The 20,271-nt window shown below is 38.9% G+C and overlaps 1 protein-coding gene across 6 annotated transcripts in view; it reads left to right on the top strand.

Annotated features, from left to right (window-relative positions):
• The window catches only part of PPP1R9A (protein phosphatase 1 regulatory subunit 9A), a 129,995-nt gene that overhangs the window by 95,523 nt on the left and 14,201 nt on the right, over positions 1-20,271 (top strand). For 4 of the 6 annotated variants that reach the window (XM_072329911.1, XM_072329909.1, XM_072329910.1 and 1 more), the window contains exons 8-15: positions 3,977-4,030; positions 6,396-6,625; positions 7,297-7,393; positions 7,525-7,696; positions 13,269-13,426; positions 13,993-14,293; positions 18,748-18,835; positions 18,929-19,006. In XM_072329911.1, the coding sequence (XP_072186012.1) occupies positions 3,977-4,030; positions 6,396-6,625; positions 7,297-7,393; positions 7,525-7,696; positions 13,269-13,426; positions 13,993-14,293; positions 18,748-18,835; positions 18,929-19,006 (1,178 nt within the window). The remainder of the gene's footprint in view (positions 1-3,976; positions 4,031-6,395; positions 6,626-7,296; positions 7,394-7,524; positions 7,697-13,268; positions 13,427-13,992; positions 14,294-18,747; positions 18,836-18,928; positions 19,007-20,271) is intronic. The other 2 variants (XM_072329913.1, XM_072329912.1) reach the window with 1 other exon arrangement.

The raw sequence follows: 20,271 nt of genomic DNA, 5'->3' as shown, positions 1-20,271 counted from the left end.
GCAGTTATCGCTGTTAGGAGCATGCCACTTTTGTTCCACTGATTGTATTTAACAGTACACAGCTGTATTTTGTAGGCTCTGGCAGGGTGAGTGCATGTATTTTTCTTGGTATTTGCCCTGAATTCCTTCAACACTAGAGGACTTGTTCGCTATCACACTGCACAAGCCCACACAGTGTTTTCTGGAATTGTATTTAAAGAATAACTGTTCTTTCTTGTTCTTACTGTGGAGATTAATGAAAGTATTAAATAAGTAGGTTGGACCTAATCTTTAAACATAATAGTTTGACCTAATTAGTTGAATTTATTCTTTGCAAAGAAAAATGTGCTCAGATACTTTGAGAGCGCTCTTACTTGAAATGCTTTGCTCTTGGAATGGAAGTCAGAATAGAGCTGGGCATTCCTGGGTGAATCACTGTACTTCAGCATATCTTGTTTTCCTGGCTGTAAAACAGAAAAAAAATGAGACCAATTTTCCATGACTTCTTTGAGAGAAAGAGCTAGAAGCTTTATTTTTCAGCTGTGATGATTGAACAGAGACAAGATCTATAAAGAAAAGGAACATCTTGTGTAAGAAATAGGAACTGTATTTCACATCATAATGAAATCTATGAAAAATAGATTATTATTTTATGTAAAAACATATAATGATATTTTAAAAATCATTGATATTATTAGACTTGATTGGGTAGTTTTTTTCTCACCGCATTCCAGCAATTTGACACAGACTAGCTTTTCATGGTATTCTACCTTTTGCAATCTTAGATGAATCCATGTTATTTTCTCATTAAATAGATAAATATTTTAATTGTATTTTGAAGAAAATTAATCAGTGTTTGAAGACATCTTTGAAAATGAAACTTGCCAAAATTATTCAAAATACCTCTTGTTAAAACGAAGCCTTCACAGCTTTATGTTGACTTAGAAAACAAAAATATGAAGTAGTATCTGCCAAGAATTTGTCTGGCATTGTGTATAGGACATGGAATAATATATTTCTTTTTTTCCTATCAGAAAATTTGCAGAGTCCAGATTTGCTTGTGAGATCATTTGCTTTGCCCATTGTTCAGTCTAACCCCTGCATGTGGTACTATTTTTCATCTATTCTGCAAGCATAATTAGTTTTGTTAAATAAAAAATAAAGGAAAAAGGTAATTGTCCGGCTTACACATTTGTCTGTCTGACAGGAAAGTGTCTTTTTTCTTCTGCCTCAGTGGGATCTGCTGTACCATGCACTGATTCAGTGATCTGACTGGGTGCTCTGATGTCTCTTTCAAAAGAAATTAATAACAGGGAGTGTAAAAATAACCATTAAAACCATCTGTACCTGAGCAGATTGTCATTAATGCAACAACTTGGAGTTTCTGTGTATGTGCTAATAAGCTGATAATGCTCTACTGGTTTGTAGGATTTTTGGAAGAAATGGCAATGGATTGCAAGCAGGTAGCCTAGGGTTTTGAGTCTTGGCCTTTTGATTTCAATATTAATGCTGCATAGGGCACAGTCTAACTCATCCATCCTTGGGTTTACCTCACCCTCTGAGGTAACAGTGAGGATTTGGTTGTGAGATTCAGCAATATAAGCGATGACCTAAACAAAGGCCTGGGCATTTATTAGATGTGATAAGGTTTTGAGATGGTTCTTTCATAATTTTTCCTGTTTGTCTTTCACTACTAAGAGAAACTGATTAGAAAAAGAATAGCTATTGATCTCTCTGGAAGCTGCAGATCAGCGGTTGGCTTTAATGAGCTCAAAAATTGCAAGCAACCTCTTACAAATTCTAACTAAAGTATCTCCTTAAAATGTCCTGAACTATTTATGATTTAAATCCAAAAAATTACATAGGGTATATAGCATTCCTGGTAGACCACTAGCACTAGCTGCTTCTTGCCACCAACACCATGTCCAGGACTTGTGCATTCCCTGCTTCGGCTATGCTGGCACCTGTCTGTCCTGCCCTCCTGTAGCACTTGGTTAGGGACACAGGGACCCTGTGTGATCTCTTTGGGTTTGCTGCCTGCCTGCCCGGGGCTCTTGGAGTCTGAAGCCATGTGTGTTCCACCAGCGTGCCTGGTGGGCCTCCACATGTTCGAGTTTGTGCAAGCTGCTGCCATCGGTCACTGCTTTAGTTGGAAATGAGACCTTGTATCAGTGCTTGCTGAACACTAGAATGGCTGTAATCCTTTTTAATGAAAGTGAAAAGGTGAATTTAAGTGACAACCTGGGGAACCTGGGGACTAGAAGTGCTTACAGTCTCCTCTGGAGAAAGTAACCAAGAAATGACTGGTGGAAACATGGAAGATTCCTAAACTGTTCCTCAGGTGGAACCGATTACATCAGTGCATCCTTTATTCCTCCTGGCATCTGTTTAGTTATGCTGTTCCAACAGAGATGAGGTTTATTCACTAGACCAGTTAAGGCCAATTTGCAAGCCAAACTGTGTCTGACTGCATTTCCTGTGCTGCCACAAGAAATGGGTTCAAGGGCCCCATGAAAATGGGATTTTCGAGGCAGCTAGGCCTTTCTCAAGGATGCTTGCACCTATCAGCTCTGAGATAAACTCCTGCTGTTTTCAAAGTTATTCCTCTTCTCCAAAAGAACTTCCCTTTTGAATTATCTGTACATTTTTTACTAGCAGCCTGCCCTTCAAGAATATAACCATGGCTTCACCTGAGGTGATTATTTCTGATTCAGCGCAGTCCCTCATGTACTCTATTAGCTCAACATAAACCATTCCCAAAGGCTTCCTTCAGTCTTGTAACCACTATGTAGAACATACTTTTCCATAACTATTCCTAGTACTCATAAATAATGAACTAAAGCTGTATTCCCTTCAGAGTTGGCTCAAGCTGTAATTCAGCTTGGCCCGCACACACCAGTCACTGTTTCAGGTTAAGCAGTGCTTTACATGTAAGGTTTGGGGCCTGTCAGTGTTTGACCACGCTGCCTGCCTTAAGCAGTAAAGAAGCAGGGATGCGAGTGCAGCCCAGTATCAGGTGCATGTACAAGGTCATTTCCATTTGGTTTGGGGTTTTGAAGCTGTTTAATTTGTACTTCAGACTCTTCTTGGAGCAGGTGAATAGTAATTCTTTGGGGTGAAACCAAACTCAAAGGTACTTTGGGGTATTGTCTAACGGAGTCAGAAGAGCTAATGAGGATTCACTCTACCAGATCAGGCTGATGTAGGCTCATCCAAAACAAGTCCCCTGAAAGCATGCAGGAGGGAGCCAGGTCATCAGCACCTACCTATTGGCTGCACTGATCTGCTGTTATTGTGGCAGAGTGCCTGGTGATGTAAATACAACCTTTAACACAATGCCTGGGCTGTTAATCTCCTTGCAGTCATTTTCTGTGCTCCTATGCTGCTTCCTGTTTTTTACAGTTTCCCAGTGTTACGGCTCTCACTTGAGATTAGCTAGCTTGAGCAGAATAATTCAGGTTAATGATGGAGAAGGATAGCATCAGTTTACCTTTTTTCTTTCATGTAGTAAACATGCAGAATCTTCCCCTCAAGGTTTTCCTGGCTCCCTGAGTTGTTAAATCACTTATTTCTGTATTTGCTCTTTTGTAACATGCCTGCTTTAATCAGTGTTGTGGGACTCTCTGACAGCACTGGGACATATTTCACATTCACATCAGAGGAGAGCAAAGCAAAGCCCAGCAGGATAGCATCTTTTTTTTTCTTTCTTTCTTTTTTCTCTTCTTTTTTTTCTTTTAAGCAGAAGACATTTGGTTTTGCTAAACAGATTGGATGTTCTGATTTGAAATTATGAGTGGTTAGATGGCATCCTATCTTTAATTAGATTGCACAGGCTGAGTCATTTTGCAAGCTAGACGTTTTAATTTACAATCTACTGCACTGCAGCACTCTTCAAGGCCTTCTGCTGTGTAATAAGGTATTCAACTTGCAGCACAGGCTTTAAAAATATTGGAGTACTCTGTGACTTCACTTGTTTATTTTATATTTTCAATTTTAGTTGCAAATCAAACATGCAGTTACAGAAGCTGAAATTCAGAAGCTGAAGACAAAGGTAAGAATCAATATGCAGATAATGCACGCTGATTTTTTTGCTCTCATGCAAGATCAGATCTGAAGACATGTATCTTTATGTGGGTGGAGAAATCAACGTCCTTATTAAAGGCTGATTAAGAAACACAGTGGCTCAGCTAAATCTTGTCTTAGTGTACGTTCTCTATTCAAAGTTTCAAGTAAAATCTAAGTGCTGCTATTAAGAGAAACTGCCAACTTGTGCAGCTTCAATTAAACATACATTTTAACAGATATCATAATGACTAAATGGCAGATTCCCAGTTTTACAATTCTAGTCCATTTTCTCAGGTTTTTAAATTGCATTTGGATTGAATATTCAAGTCTTAGTTATTAGGTTTATTATTTATTAGTGATACTAAGATGTCCTGTTTGTGTTAATTTCTTTTCTTTATGTTTAGAAAAACATAATTGATTTAAACATGTTTAATAGAAAATGTTTTTTATATACAGAAGAAAAAGAACACTTTCTTGCTGTTGCTGCTCTCTTTAAAAGATGCTCTAGAAAGGAAAATGTTTACCAGCTTAATGGAAAACATCTCGCAATTGGTTGCTAGTTATTAGATGGAATTTACAATAGCAGTAAAAAGAAACTGCATTTTTTGTACTAGGATAAGCTTTATGGGAAATCAACTGATAATTCTGTTGTTGAGTAATAACAGGTTTTATAACGACATCCTTCATTTGGAGTTTGAGTACATTATAAAGGAAATAAAAGGAAGACAAAGAAAAAATTGTACTTCAGGCAAATATTTTTGATGATTATTTCTTTCTAGCAACCATTTGCACTTGCCACATATTTTGTGTCGTGTTTATCAAATTTGCATAAAGCACTGTTAAAATCAAGTTCTGAATGCAGTTATTTTCTATAATGACAATTTCTGTTTTACTGTTTCAGTTCAAAAATGCAGAGATCTTTTCTGCTTTCCAGTTCCAATCTAGCAATCAGAGCTGCGTGGTCAATCCCTTGGGATTGTGCCAAGCCCTGTTGACTTCATAGCGTAGGTGTAAACATTCATCTGTGCAAATCCATTTGCAAGTTTAGGGTTAATGTATCTTCTTGTGTTGTACTTCTTTACATGGTCCTTTGAATAGCACCGAAGACAGTATGGCTAGTTTGGTTATATTACTTACTACTCTTGTTTTGCGTTCATCATCCCTGGTGCTAGCATAGCTGCCTAGAGCAAATAAAATAATCTTGATAAGCAAACAGAGTTGTGTGTAAGACGTGGTTTCCTTCCATAAATTCTGGCAGCTAAAATATCCCACCTTGAACGCTGTCCTCATTCCGTGCCAAACATTGAAACTTGCAACTAGCTTTTGGAAAGTAAGAAATCTAAAAGTAACAAAATCTAACTACAACAAAAATAAAGTAACACGGGAGCTAAGTGTTAGTATAAATTAAACAGTGAAATTCAGGCTTCTTTGAGGTCACTTGGAAAAACGGGGCTTTCTTGATCCAAACAGTGGACATTCATAGAAACAGCAGTGATCAGAAAGCTAAGCTAAATAGCACTGATGTTTGGCAGGATTAGCACCTTTAAGGGCAGAAATCTACAACAGCAAGGACATATTTTTTGTTTTTAATATTAAGTCCTTACAACTCGGTAAGCAAGTTTAAAGAGAACAAGAATTAAAGAAAAGGTTCTCTTTGTTCTTATAATAATTCTGGCGTAGTTGCAGTGTCATATGTAAAACTATTCCTGCTTAAATGAGAAATAATCCCAGGTTATGACCTGACGTTAAATTTTCTTTTCTACTCTTAGCTTCTTTTGTTTGGCTTTCTAGATTAAGCAAGATGATGACATGAAAAAAATCATGAAAAATAAAGAATATAAGAACTCAATGGAGTTACTAGTTTGAAGGAAAAGCAGTTAAATTAGACACAATTGGCATTTCTCCTGTTTTTATTCTCATTGTTCTTAAATCAAATATAGAATCTGGGAAGCAGATTCCTCTCAAAGAAGAAATTTAACATCTTATGGCAGTGTATGAAAGCTGTCTAACATCTGAGCCAGGTATATAGAGCAAAGTGTGTAACCAATGCTGGCTGATTAACCCTGCAGTTTACAGAAACACTCCACCATTGACATTTTTTAAATGTGTTCATATAGCCCAGAGAAACACTGAGACTGCATGGTAACAAAAAACAAAGGTACTGCTTCATTTATGTGGAAAAATAATGTATGAATCAGCATATATATTTGTCCTGGAATGCTCTTTTCTCTGCTGGCTTGTTACTTCTGTAGGTACTCCGTGATTTTCGCTATTCACATTGACTGAACTCAAAGCTGTTAGGCTGCACTTTGCGCCCCCCTGCTGACTGGCCTCTCCACTGATCTGTTTAGCTACAGGCTGCTGAGAATGAGAAGGTGAGGTGGGAACTGGAGAAGACCCAATTGCAGCAGAACATTGAGGAGAATAAGGAGAGGATGATGAAATTAGAGAGTTACTGGATCGAGGCCCAAACCCTGTGTCATACGGTGAATGAGCACCTCAAGGAGACACAAAGCCAGTATCAAGCTCTGGAGAAGAAATATAACAAGGCAAAGAAGTTAATCAAGGATTTTCAGCAAAAGTAAGCAGCTACACCAGGCTCAGGAAATGAATAAGTGGCCAGATAGGAAACGTGTAAGATAGATTTTGAAATACGAAACCCTCTATTAAACAACTATAAGGTAAACAATATTTATCACTTTCTTTATCATGAAAACCACAAGTTCTTTGTTGCAGAAAAAATGGTAGTATTATTTAAGTGTTAGTTTAGCAGTGCTGGAAAATGATATTGTAACTAAACAAAGATTTGATCTGTCTTATTCTGCATTGAAATATTTCAGGATTACTGGATAACTAAATGAGGTTGCAAACAATCACAAGTAATCCTAATAAAGCATTTGATTTTTGGATGTTTGTGACAACTTATAGTGGCATGTCAGTTGAATTCCCTCCTGTTTTATACTAACATAACATCCAAAAAGAAAATTGTTTTGTTTCCTTTCATATTTTATTCTTCTGCTTGTAGATGTCAGCAGTGTTTGAGCTAAATGATGATTGCCTGGCCCTCTCTGTTTCAGATGCCCCCCCCCCCCCCCCCCCCCGTGTCCAAACTGCACTTTCATACTCATTAGTAGGTTAGAAACAGAACATTTGTTAAGGATAGACGCATAGCCTAACATACAGTATACTGTGATGTTTTCTGTTTAATTCCGATTGTTTTGATGACAGCAAATACACTTTTTTTTCCCTAAGAGAACTTGACTTCCTGAAACGCCAGGAAGCTGAACGAAAGAAAATAGAAGATTTGGAGAAAGCACATCTTGCAGAGGTTCAAGGCTTACAGTCTCGTGTGAGTAGTATTTACTCATATCTTTGGTGAATGAGACAATTCTGTCTGATAATCTGGAAAAAAACAACAACAAAAAACAAACAAAGATGTGTATGTGTGCTAAAGGTAAAAATGGGTTTTATTTCTTTCAGATACGAGACTTGGAAGCAGAAGTTTTCAGGCTACTGAAGCAAAATGGGAGCCAGGTTAACAATAACAACAACATATTTGAAAGGCAGACGTCTTTTGGAGAGGTTTCTAGAGGAGATCCAGTGGAAAATCTAGATACTAAGCAAGTCTCCTGTCTGGATGGCTTAAGTCAAGGTTTGTGCAAACTAACCCTGTAACTCCTGTTAATCTGTAGATAAGATGCATCATTATTATTTAGGATCTAAAGGAAACAATAACAACAGGCATGCTGTTATTTTTCCCAAGTTCACCAAATAATGATTATAAATATAAAGTCCCAGGATAACTATGCAGTGTATGTTCTTTAAGACATAGAAGTAACTAGTGTGTGCTAACAAAGCAAAGATGGTTACTGATTTCTTCAAGTTTAAATGAATTTTCAGTGGTGGTTCATCAGCACTTAGGATTAATGCCTTGCTTCTATTATCTTCATAAGCTAAAAGAAAATAACGATTTCTCGTGTTCTTAAGTTTGTTCTTAATTATCCAGAACCAAAGATCAAACAAGAACAAAGGTGCCAGAATGGGAAAAACCAATCTTGACTCTCGCATTTTGAGTGGAGCTCTGCAGGTTTCTGATCCTACCTTGGTGCTGACATCAAAAGCAACCATGTAGGTGGAGCTCCTGATTTCTCAAGAGGGAGCCCTTTGTGAACTGAATGCAAATTCTTTACTAGTACATTCATTAAAATAATAGCCTTCTATAGCACATAATGATTTAAAACATAGGGCCTGTAAGACTTGGTTCTGCATTACCAAAGAGCAAAAACAATTCGTGGTAACACTAAGATACTGTCAACAGGGTAATTGTAACCTTTACTTGTTTTGCACAGAAAGTTAATTGTCATTTTTTAAAAGACTGTTAGTGAAAATATGCAGATAATTTCCATTCCTTTAGTGAGTGTTTTCAGTAACTGTGAGTGGTTCCTCACCCTTGAAGTATTTGCAAAATTGAATCCAAGTTTAGATTCACAGCCTTGGGATGAAATTGTTCGGTACAGGAACAATACTTACTGTATGTCTACTGACAGTATGTGAAATCAGCACCAGGGTCCATTCCTAGCAATATATTCATTTTAAATAAACTATAATATTATTTAGTCCAGTGGTGAAGAAAAATGCATTGCATTTCCAATTGAATTGATTTCTAGCAATCATAAAGATGTTTTATTAGGGTTACTGTTTTAGCAGTTATTGCATGTGTGGATACAAATTGAATATTGTTCTGCAAACAAAAGAATATGAATTATATTTTAACATAATGCATGCACATGAAAAGGGTTTGCTCTTCTAAAACAGTATTTCTGTGATAGACAGAACTTGTGGAATTGGTTTCCACAAATCTCCACATACCTGTTTCTTTTTAGCAAGTGTTTATTACTCTGAGATCTCAGAAGAGCACACAGGATGACAAGGTAGTCCATTCTTCTGCACTGAAACTCAGTGAATGCAGATTGCATAAGGGAGGTAGAGTATGTTTTGTCTACCTGCCTCAGGGAAATCAGGTTTACCTATTTGAGCAGTGTCAGCACACATCCGTGGCTCAGGAGCTGAAATCCATTCACGGTACCATCTGAAATACATACTTTATATTATTCAGTGAAATGTTGCTTAAACAAGACTGCAACATGAAATTCTGATATTACTTAAAGCAGTAAAACTCCATGTCAGTACTTCCAAACCAGATTTTGCAATTGAAGTATTTACATGATAATTTGCTAAGAGCTGCCATTTTTCAGTGGGAAAGCGTGCCCTGGGGAAATGTTGACCAATGTTTCTCTTCTAATCAGAGGGTATAACTCACACCTCTTCTTTAGCCTCAGCATTAAGTATATAGAGTGGAGCTGTGTGTGCACAGCCATATCCTATAATTTTTACTTTGAACTTTGCAGGTATGTCTTCCCTAGCAATCAGTTCATATGAAAACACGTATTTCAGATGTCCTGATAATTAAAATGCTACTAAGGGTGGGTTTTTGCTTCAGTGTGAACTGAGATCTCGATTATATTCATGTGTGGTAATAGATTTGGACCAACTGATGGGTGTGACTTGCCTGTCATGAGTACAGGAGCATGGCTGCCCCTGCCTGCAGGTGGCCTGGCTGCTGCAACATCCCATCAGACAGCATGGCTCCTCAGACTGCAACATAACCTTATCATGGCGGGCTTCCAGGATCACCAGTGGAAGCTACAAAGAGAAAATCTAAACCATTACAGCCCGCAGTCTCTCCTTTATTTTGCCTTGGAACATCAGAAGACCGAGGGTTGTGTTTCTTTTAGAAATATTTGATTAGGTCTGGGAGTGGAGCAAAACAGATGAGGTGAGGTGTAACGTTCAATTGTAGTGGTCATGAGCTGTGTCTGCAGTAGAGAAACAAACTGGATATCCTGGAAGGATCCTGTGGTTTGAAATCAGTTGACAATTCAGTGTTGGCACCAGCTTGGCCAGTACTTTCTTATCTCTGTGCAAATGCACCTTCAAGGCACTCTCATGGCTGTGCTGAGTGTCTTGGGATGCCATGGGGTGCATCAGTTCACAGAAGGAGACTTTTAAATCCATCAGTGTGTATAATGGAAACACAGTGGGTGGATGGGCAAGCTGTTTCCCACTGCACAGTGGTACTGAAATAATGTAAAGGGAAGGCCATTGGAGTGAAATGGTTCAAGGCCTGCGGAAAGAAAGTCTAATTAGAGTGTCTCCATGGGCAATGTTGAACCTGTTATAACTTTCTTAGGGAGCTTCTCCTGCTGATGCTTTTGAGCCATTTCTTTGCAACATGTTGAAGCAAGGCTAGGACAAGAGGTGGCACTGAAAGCTTGTAGCCCAGCTCTGGGAAGGAGAGAGAGCAGCCTACAGACCCAGGTGGCATTTTGCTTAAATTAGGCTAGTGTGATTACTTATATGAATCAACATTCACATTCGCAGTACTATGTCAGTGGTTTGCCTAAGCTGAGCAACAAAAGGAAGGGATGTATGGGAGTGTGCACCTGAAGCAATAAATACAAGCAGTTCAAATTGTGACAATATGCAAATAATGGTAGAAATGTGCTGCACAGCAAAGCTCTTTGTTTTGGTTCTGGTGGGAAGTCACTGAGATGTTTGCGGCCCTGGCTGAATCAGGTCTGAGAGTGAGGGTCAGGATGCTTTTGAAAGCAAGGGGAGGATTTCTGCTTTCCTAAAGTTGGTGGATTCAGTGAGGCTGAGATGTCTCCGTTTCTTTGTCTAAAGCAAAAAGGTCAGTAAGATCATCTTCCAATTAATTAGTGGACTAGGAATACAGTACTTAGACAAGTAAGTTGGCCTAACTGATGAATCGATTTGTACTTCGAGGATTGCCAAACAGAAAAGAAAATGGAAACCATAAAAAAATCTATTCATTGTCTGGCTTAAAATGTGAAAATACCTTTCATAAATATGTTTTGGCTTACTGCAGCTTTATAAAATGTTAAATTTGCTGAAGTACTCAAGTATCATTTCAAAGGATGATTGATAACTAAGAAAGCAGCTGTTATGTCAACTTGATGTGTAGAGACAAGTCACCAATTAAGTGTTTAGTCTGCTTTGCTCACAAGGCATTCTTGAACGGGGTAGCCTTGAAACTAGGAGTTAAATTTGCTTCATTTTTTTAATATGAAATATCTCTGTAATTTTCATGTAACGATGTTGGAGCAGTAGATGAAAGGGTGAAGATGTAAAACTGCCTTCCCTTCAAAACAGAAGAAACAGATGTGCCTGTTTATTCTAGCAGAAAGCTACATGAATGAAGACAATAGCAAATAGACGTGAGAGCATCAGTGTCCAGCTTTTTTTCTGGTTATATACGAATTATATATTTGTTTTCATTTTGATCTTTTAAAGCATATATGGTAGAGTGCAGCATCTCCTACACAAACTCCACTCATTCAGAAAGTACAGGAACTTGGTGAGGATTAAACAGTGTTATTGTAGAGTACATCTCTCAGCCTTCACACAGGTCTTCTGATGACTGTCTTGTTATTTTTTGTTGGGATAATTATTGCTTGTTGCAAATCTCTCAGAGGGTTTCTGAGCTATTAGGTCAGTGTAATGACAGATCTAACAGCCCATGTTCTGCTCCATGCAGTACAGTTGTATTTCTAGTTAATCAGGTAGAACCAGTGTCCCTTCTCTTGTACACATACAGCACTTGGCCTTTCCATTCCTGATTTGAACGGCTACATTTCAGAATGTTTTTGTGAAGCTTCTGGGTGGATTAATTTCGTTTCATTTTGAATGTCACGATAAACTCTGTTGATCACCTCTGGCAGCTGGGTGCAGTGAAAATTTATTTCGGTCCACTCAGGGTCTTTCTGCAGAGCTGTAAAACAAGCTCACTAATGGCTTTGCCGAAACACATTGCTGCTCAAATGCTGAAACCAGTCAACTGCAGTAGATTCTGATAATCACAGTAATGATTGCAGCCTTTAGACAGACTCCTGCTAAGGAATAGAGCTTGGCAGAGAGTCTTCTTATGCAATCTGAGTGCAAGTGAGAGACAACTCTGTTTGTGTTAGATCACCCCTAGTAATTGGTTTGTGTTAGGGACTGTGATGTATGATGCTGTCAGTGGTGTTTTACTTAAGTTTAGCTAAGTTTACTTGCATTTTAGGAGTTTGAAGGAATTCTGATACAGTAAAGAGAGATCTACAAGTAATAATTCTGTGGGCAGTGCAGTGAGGAAGGAAATAACAAATGAGTTTGCCAGGTACTAATAAAAAAAATGGTCTTACTTGCAAAAGAATTGGAACAAATAGTTGGGGCACCTTATTTGTATTGTCAACTTTAAACAACAGATGACCTCAGCATCCAGAAGAGGCTGAGATTTCTCTCTGCTGTCCCCTCCTAAGATGGAGCACGAATGAGTTTATCACTTGTTTCATAATCCTGTGAGAGGCTGCCTGTAAATCAATCCAATTGCAAATCATTTTCTGATTATCTGGATACTGGCTGTATCATTCTTTCTTTGCTACTGACTACAGACATTGCTTGTTTATAATTTGCACATACTGCACAAGAATATTTTGTGGGACACCTGGTATAGGAGAGAGAGCAAGGTAGGTTCTTTCAATTTGTAAGCCATTCCAGTTATGATAAAATGTAGAGCAGCCTGAAGACAGCTCTGGATATTTCTTTTCTAATTTGATGAGCAGCCTGCAGAACTGATTAAGTTATAAAGGAAACAGTGGAGTGGATGTTGAAGAAAGTGGCCAGCCAGTATGTCCCCTTACATGACTGAAAAGGGATGGATTGGGAATAAATGAGTTGGCCCACTGGGTCTAAATTGATATATTCATCCTGGTGCTGGAAAATGTCTGCTGAAAAGTGAGGAGATGAGCATTCCTTTGCTTAATACTGTGATGGAGGAGCACTCTGTAGGCCAAACATATGCAGGTGACTCTGGGGGAGTCTGTGTGGGCTTGTTTTCTGGGCTAGGACAGCAGAGTTTAACAGCTTTGTTCTGGTGTGATCCCATGTCACAGTGGCGATTGTTTGCTGATTTTCTTAGTGGTTTAGGCATATAACCACTTTTTTTTCACATGCTCTTCATTAATTCTGAATACAGAATTACAGGTGTGAGTAAACTGTGCAAAGTTTGTGTGCACTCAGTTGCAGGTCATATTTTAGGATAAGGTATTTAATTCCAAAATGTATATTTTTTACTAATAACTTTAAATGTTGTTTTCATACAGATTTCAACGAGGCAGTGCCAGAAACAGAGAGGCTGGACTCAAAAGCTCTGAAAACTCGAGCTCAGTTGTCAGTGAAGAACAAGCGGCAGAGGCCAACTAGGACAAGGCTCTATGACAGCATCAGTTCAACTGATGGAGAGGACAGCCTTGAACGAAAGGTGAGAAGGACTCTGCCCTCTCTCTCAGGCTTCCTGAGGAATGCTAGGTTGCCCCTGTGAGTCTTTTCATCCTCTGTCTTTGTCCTTGCATTTTAGCACAGGCAGTATATATTCCTCTGTGGCCAATATGCTGTGACTGCACTTGAGAGAAGCTTAAGACTCCTTTGAGTCAGCACACCTGGGTTTTTGGTTGGTTTTGGTTGCTGTTTTTTTTACATTTTCTTTTAACAGGAATCCTGGGCTTTCTGAAATGAGTGTGCTCTATAATGTAGAGTTGGTCCTTCGATACATGCTGGAACTTGAATCCTACTTTTCTTTATTTGTTAATTGTTAACACGATTGATATGATATTTACTCATTGTTTTATCTGATTCTGACTTCTGCTTGAAAGCAAATATCAATAAACAACACTATGTGGCATTAAAAGGTAATTACATGAATTGCTAATGTGTTTCTTACAAATAAAAGAGTGAATAATGAATAAAAGAACTGCATGTTCAAAGTAAACCTTGCTCATATCAGTTACTAAATGGTATAACCTGCTTTATAATCTCTTATGCCAACAGCCAGCAAACAGTTACAGTAGTCCCATGCACATTACAAAATCACCACTGCCCTTATGCATGAGAGCATCCTCACCAGCATCAGATTCTGGTGCTTCCTCCCTCTCCCCAGTGGCTAGCAGTGCAGCAATCTCCCTTGACAACCTAACTGAAAACCAAGAAGAAGGACAGCACCACAAAGGAGGTGTCCTTTCCCTGTGTGCTCGGGGAGACACTCCACTTTCCTCTCCTTCAAAATCTGGGCACAGCTCTGAAGCATCTCCTTTGCATCACCCAGCTGGCAGGAATGTTTTGCAAGATCAAGGTATTGCTATTTTTTTGCGATAAGTTGGTGCATCCTTTTGCTTATTTACATCTACTTTATAAACCGTTGTGTTGTAAAACCATAGCAACTAGAACGTCATCTTCTCCTAACTCCTTTTATCTACGTGGACATAAAATGACAACTGACCTTGTATGATGGTATAAGAAATGGGTGTTAGGATGTTAGGATGAGATCAGAAACTTCCTTTTTATTTCTTTCTTAGAACTCACTGAAAAAGATTGGGGGAAGATGCCTTTAAGAAAGTCTTTTCTATATTTTCCAAAACTCAATATTATTGGGCCTCAGTCCATTTTTGTGTTACAAACGTGATTAATAAATACACTGTACTTATGAGTGACGTGACTTTGGCACTGCTGAATGCTTTTTTTGGAGGGTTGGAAAGGAGCGTAAAGCAAAAATAACAGATTGTAGCATTTAATTGCTGAGAGACATCAGACTCTGGGCTAAAACAAGAGGTCAGTGGCTGTGGAGTCCGTATTTATCAGAGAAGAAAAGTAGTTATTAGAAAGATTGGCCACATTGTTATTTATTTAATTCAGATTATTTAAATGGAAATTTGATGAGACATGATACATTCGTACCTAATTGAGGTACATTTTTCAAATTCTTGTCTATTCAATGCATTCATATTGTGAGCCTTGCTCCAAAAGTACTGCCTCCTATTTAATGATGTTGCCCCCTGACATCGGAAGTGGGTGTTGGTAATATGGCAGTAGAGGTTGAGCCATCCCAGCAATATTCTGTTACAGTTTGTTGCTGTGCAACAGATGGCAGAAGAGGGGCAGTCTGGCAGAATGGTAACCGAAATGTAAGTGCCTGTGAAGTAAAGGCGTGGAATTGAATTCCTCCATCTAGAAAGAATGGCACCCATTGACATTCATGGATAGACATCCATGCTGAGCATTTATGGAGACCCGGCAGTGAATGTGAGCACATCGAGGTGGTGGGTGGTGCATTTCAGCAGTGATGACAGTGGCAGGGGGTCTCCTGCACTGATGCAGTTTTTTATGAGTGCTATGTGCAGACTCTTGTTCATCCCTGGTGAAAATGCACAGCTAATGGTGTTGACAATGTTGAAGAATGATGTTTTGTAGCTGACAATTATCACTATCAAATAGTGTCATCGTGCTCTTTGTCTCTGTTGTAGTTTGCATGTAAATAAGTAGTAGGAATTACTTTTGGAGCAACCTACATGCAGTACTGCACAGAACTTTGAGCCCTCCATTTCAAATGTCCTATGAAGTCAAAATTAGCAATTTAAAGCATTTTAGCATTCTTGCCCGTGCATGGCATGTTCTCTAACTGTAACTTAAGCTAAAGTACATGATAAATTTGATTCTAAGACTGCACAAATAGGTTTGGGTAGATTCAGAACAGAGTTTGGTTAAGTGGAATTGACTGAAATAAAGCACAGATTTTTGATGATTGTTCTCTATCTCTGTAAATGGAAAGACTTGCCATTAATTTGCAACCTGTTTTTCTTAATCATCATACAGGGTTTTCACAGGGACTCTTAAAAGACAGATTAATCAAGTTTTGTTGATTTTGACATAAGCAAATATATTTATTATATATAATATATATATATATTATATTTATATATATAATGAAATGTAATATATGCTGAATTCTGATATTCCTGATCTCATTATATAGTTGCTAATTGTACAATTTTTAATGAATCAAAGTTAAATTCAGAGCCTGAATTTTACATCTGAAAAATAATGATGTGGACATAAGAACATGACTTCCTCAACTCTTATTTCGGTGTAGGCATGTGATTACTTTATAATGGGAAATCTTAAATCCTGCATTAACATCTGATGTATGAAAAATATCTTGATAAAAATGTGATGGAGACTAGACCTTATATTTTAAGAAATAGGTTATTACATTCCACCCACCGTGTTGCTCTTTCCTTCCCAACTTAGGTTTGAAAAATAAGCTGTGTCTAAATAAGGAAGGGTGTCATGGTTTCCCCACTGTGACTGTTACGTAAACAGCCAGTGCTTTTGGGTGTATCCTGATCCTAATGGGTACATGAAAGTTAAAATAGAGCAATTTGCTTTCAGATGAGGAATTCACATCTAATGAGTCCTACGAAAAGGAAATATCCTAAAGCCGTTGTTCTGCCTTAAGTGTCGTAGTGATACTATTTTTATTATCGTTGGGCTGTCAAACTCCTACATCGCACAATATGAAAAGAGCCACTGTATTCTGTTGTGTTGAGTTAGTTGTTTTTTTTGATAGAAAGAGAGCACATACTTGTGGTCGTGGGTCCACTGGTTGGACTCTGATTAGCGAAAGTGAGCTTCAGCAAGCTCACAGTTTGTTTTCTCATGAGATCTCGAGTGCTGTGGGAAGAGCTGAAATGGCAGGAGTTCCATTGCACTGAGGAATGCTGAGGAATTTTGCTTCTTTGTCTTCTGCACATGACTTCTTCATGCAGGAGCATGATTAATTTCTTCAGTTCTGCTTGCTTTGTGCAACTTCATTTGACAAGGCAGTTGAGTTAACCTCTGTGGGCCATCACTAGTTGATGTGCGGATGGCTTCAGCTGTGCTGTGACCACGGGACAGAAAGTTGGATCTGGACCCCTTTACCACTCTTCAGCTGCTGATTACTTACAACAGGTCTGGGAGGCTGAAAGTGATGGGTTAAATGGCTTCTGTATGATTGATCCTCGGAAACCAGAATTCCCTCAGCCACTTGGAAGAACCTGAAGGAGGCAGGGAAGGTGCTCCTCTTCAGGGTGGCCAAATGTCCCTCCTGCCAGGTCAGGGACCTGCAGCCCTAGTTCATGTATGCTGCTGTGGGCTAAGCAGTGCATGCCTGCACCTATGCAAGCCCTATAGATTGTAATCTATACTTGTTGCTGGAAACAAGCCCATCCATCTTCCCCTGTATTTCATGTCCAGCATGAGTGCTTTTCACAGCAGATCCTCATTACTCAAAGCACTCTGACAGGGCCCAGCTGCATGTGAGTGGGAGCAAAGTAATAAAAAAGCCTGGCAGAAATCAGATGGAGTTTGTACCTGCCGTGTGTTCCTGCCAAGCTCTGCAGAGTGCTTCTACCACAGGAGCAGAACCTCCAGCTACTAAATATATTATTTTCCTGCCACAAAGTTAACGTATCTCATAGTTTCATTTGCTTTAAGATGTTTCTCAGAAAAGCCCTCTGCCCCCTGGCTCTCGTACACCACTTGTCTGTGAGTGCCAAGTGTGAAAGGAAGCTTTGCGATCTTTAATTCTTCAAAGTAGTGCTTTTGACAGTGGTTAGATGAAAAGCATACATTAAAGATGAAAGAGGAGCCATAAGCAGATCTTTGAGAAGAGAGAAGTGTGCACAGTGTAGAGGCGATGCAAAGTGTGCATTGCCTAAGGTTGCCTATTGCTTTTTTTTTTTCCTCATGGGGGTCTTCTGTGTTTTCTTTTTTGACCTGAGGTTACTTCTTGGTAGGGCTGGTGTTAGTAGAAATAGTGCACATGGCCTTTAGAGCATGAGTATCTCAAGAGCCTTGTTTGTTTTCTTACTTTTTCCATAATGATTCATGAGTCCTTTCCACACCGAAGGTTCTACTTGAATGAAAACTTGGCAGAACAGTATCCTCAAAGCAACGTACAGAGTTCCTCCGTGCATATGGTTTACTGTCCTGTGGTATTGTGGGTTAATTCCGAGGGTTTAATCTTTGTCAGCCCCCTTAGGAGAAATCCACAAACACGGCGGTGCTTTTAACCAAAGCCACTGTAAATCTGAGGTCCTTTTGTAAAGTCCTATTGCAAGTGATGTGAATGACTGACCTTCATTTGCTTCCTCCAGCAGATCTGGGAAGCAAACGTTTTAACTAAGATACTACTTTCAGTTCTTTTTTTTCTTAATTTTCTTAGTGGAAACTGTTGGATTTCAAGTTAAATATTCATTTTAACATTCAAGCTAAGCAGATAACTATTGTCTAGTTTGTCCATCATAAGAAGTACCTTCTGTTCCAAAGTTCAAGAAAGGGTTTCGGCAATCATTTTTGAAGGAAAACATACATAGCACATGATTTCTGCAAAGGCAGAAATAAGCAGCCACTGCTGAGCTTAAAAAGGGATTTGCTGTAATGTTTACCTGCAAGTCTTCTCTGTTGCTTGTCTTACAACATATTCATTGAAGCTCAACCAAGGTTAACTTTTTTCAGTTATGTTGATTAAAATAAGATTTCCCCATGTGTATTTTCAGGTTCTGAAACGGTTAATTTTCTAGTGCTTTCTTCACCATCTTCTTGAGAAGAATGCACCCAATGAAGCTGTGTACTTACAGATGTATACGTGTATGCATACCTAATCCTGAACAGATAGGCAAACTGTTCTGGAGGGATGGAAAGTGGAATAGTTATCAGTAGCAATTAAAAATAATAATGTACATTCTCCCATGTACAAATGTATCCTAGATGGTGCCACATGTGCCCAGACAGCAAGAACTACTCCCCCTACTATAGGGCATGCAGAAAAACTAAAGCGAAAACTTGCAGATCTCGGGTAAGCATTTGTTACTTAAAATATTACTTTTATTTAAAGAATTAAAAATACAATTTCAAGGACATTTTCTAATGTTTTCCAATATTGTTGTAGGGCTCCCTTGCGAAGGAGTTCAAACAAGGGCAAGAAGCGGAAAGAAAAAGAAGCTTTTAGGGCGACCTGTGGCATTAGGTATGAGTAAAAGATTGAGGGTGCAAGAAATAGCATGCCAGAAACATTGAGAAACCGTAATTTTCCTAAAACTTCAATGCTGACAGTCCCACTGCCTTCATTCATATAAATAAATTTTAAGCCTTGAGGCAACCTACAAACCTAGATTTCTTACCTAATGGATGGCTAACCAATAATCTAAAAATACTTGGAGATTTTCATCACCACTGCTATTGCATCTACTCCTTAGATTTGCAGAAATAGGTAATTAGAGCTGGCCTACAAGATGCATACACACAGACAAACACACTAAGTTATGAATAGCCTTGATTCAGAAACCTTGACACAGTCCCACATAGTTGTGAGGAGAAGCCCCAAGAGCAAGGTTGAGCAGCAGATACTCCCCGCAGCTTCACTTTGCCCACTTCAGGAATGCTTTCAGAAGGTTTTATTTCCAGAGATGTACATTGTAATCTGAAAGCATATAGAAGAAATGCAGACTGTATTGGTCATGTCACCAACTCTCAGGCAAGGAATTTTGAATTATCTGTGAGATTTGATGAGTCCCCACCATCAGCATCTGTCCTCTGAATAAATAAATGAGCATTCACAATGTCAGAAAGCAATCTTTTCTACAAAGGATGATGTAGATTTTTAATGCAGGTCTCCTTGTGCAGTGATGAGTCTGACACAGTCCCAGACAGAGGGGCCATACCTGGCTCCAGGTATTAGAAGCAAACGTTCAGGTAAACATCAGAAGTGCTAAGCAAACGTAATGTATTCTGAAAGTCCTAAGGTTGTAGCAACTCCAAATTTTTCTGAACAAAAAATAATGGAAAATAAAGCAGACACAATGAGAAAAAGCGAAGTTCACAAGTTCATATTCCGAAAATGTATGCATTTGAAAAACTGTGTAGCAGCTTGGAGAGCATTGCTGACAGTCTGACACATAGAGTCCCAGGGACAAGTCTCCTTAAAATCACAGAAGCAGAAGAAATGTCAGACTTCTGACATAACCCTTCAGGCATACTGTACCGAATTGCAAGTTTCCTGTTCTAACACAGCATACACTCACATTCTGCTCATATCTGGCAGGATCTTCGGTGATCTTATAGCAGTCAGCATCTCTGTGCTGGTGTCAGAACAAACTGTAGCAGTCATTCTGCTGCTTGCAGTGTGCCTTTCAGCTAAGGTTCATTGCTGTACTTCTGTACTGGATTTGTTAAACCAAACACACTGAACCCATGCTTAGCTGTAGGGCAGCTAGTGCCCTTAGCAGGGCGTTA

Source organism: Excalfactoria chinensis, chromosome 2, assembly GCF_039878825.1.
Source record: "Excalfactoria chinensis isolate bCotChi1 chromosome 2, bCotChi1.hap2, whole genome shotgun sequence".
NCBI classification, from domain to species: domain Eukaryota; kingdom Metazoa; phylum Chordata; class Aves; order Galliformes; family Phasianidae; genus Excalfactoria; species Excalfactoria chinensis.
Note: the sequence above shows the minus strand (reverse complement) of the source record. Positions and strands in the feature narration are given on the sequence as shown.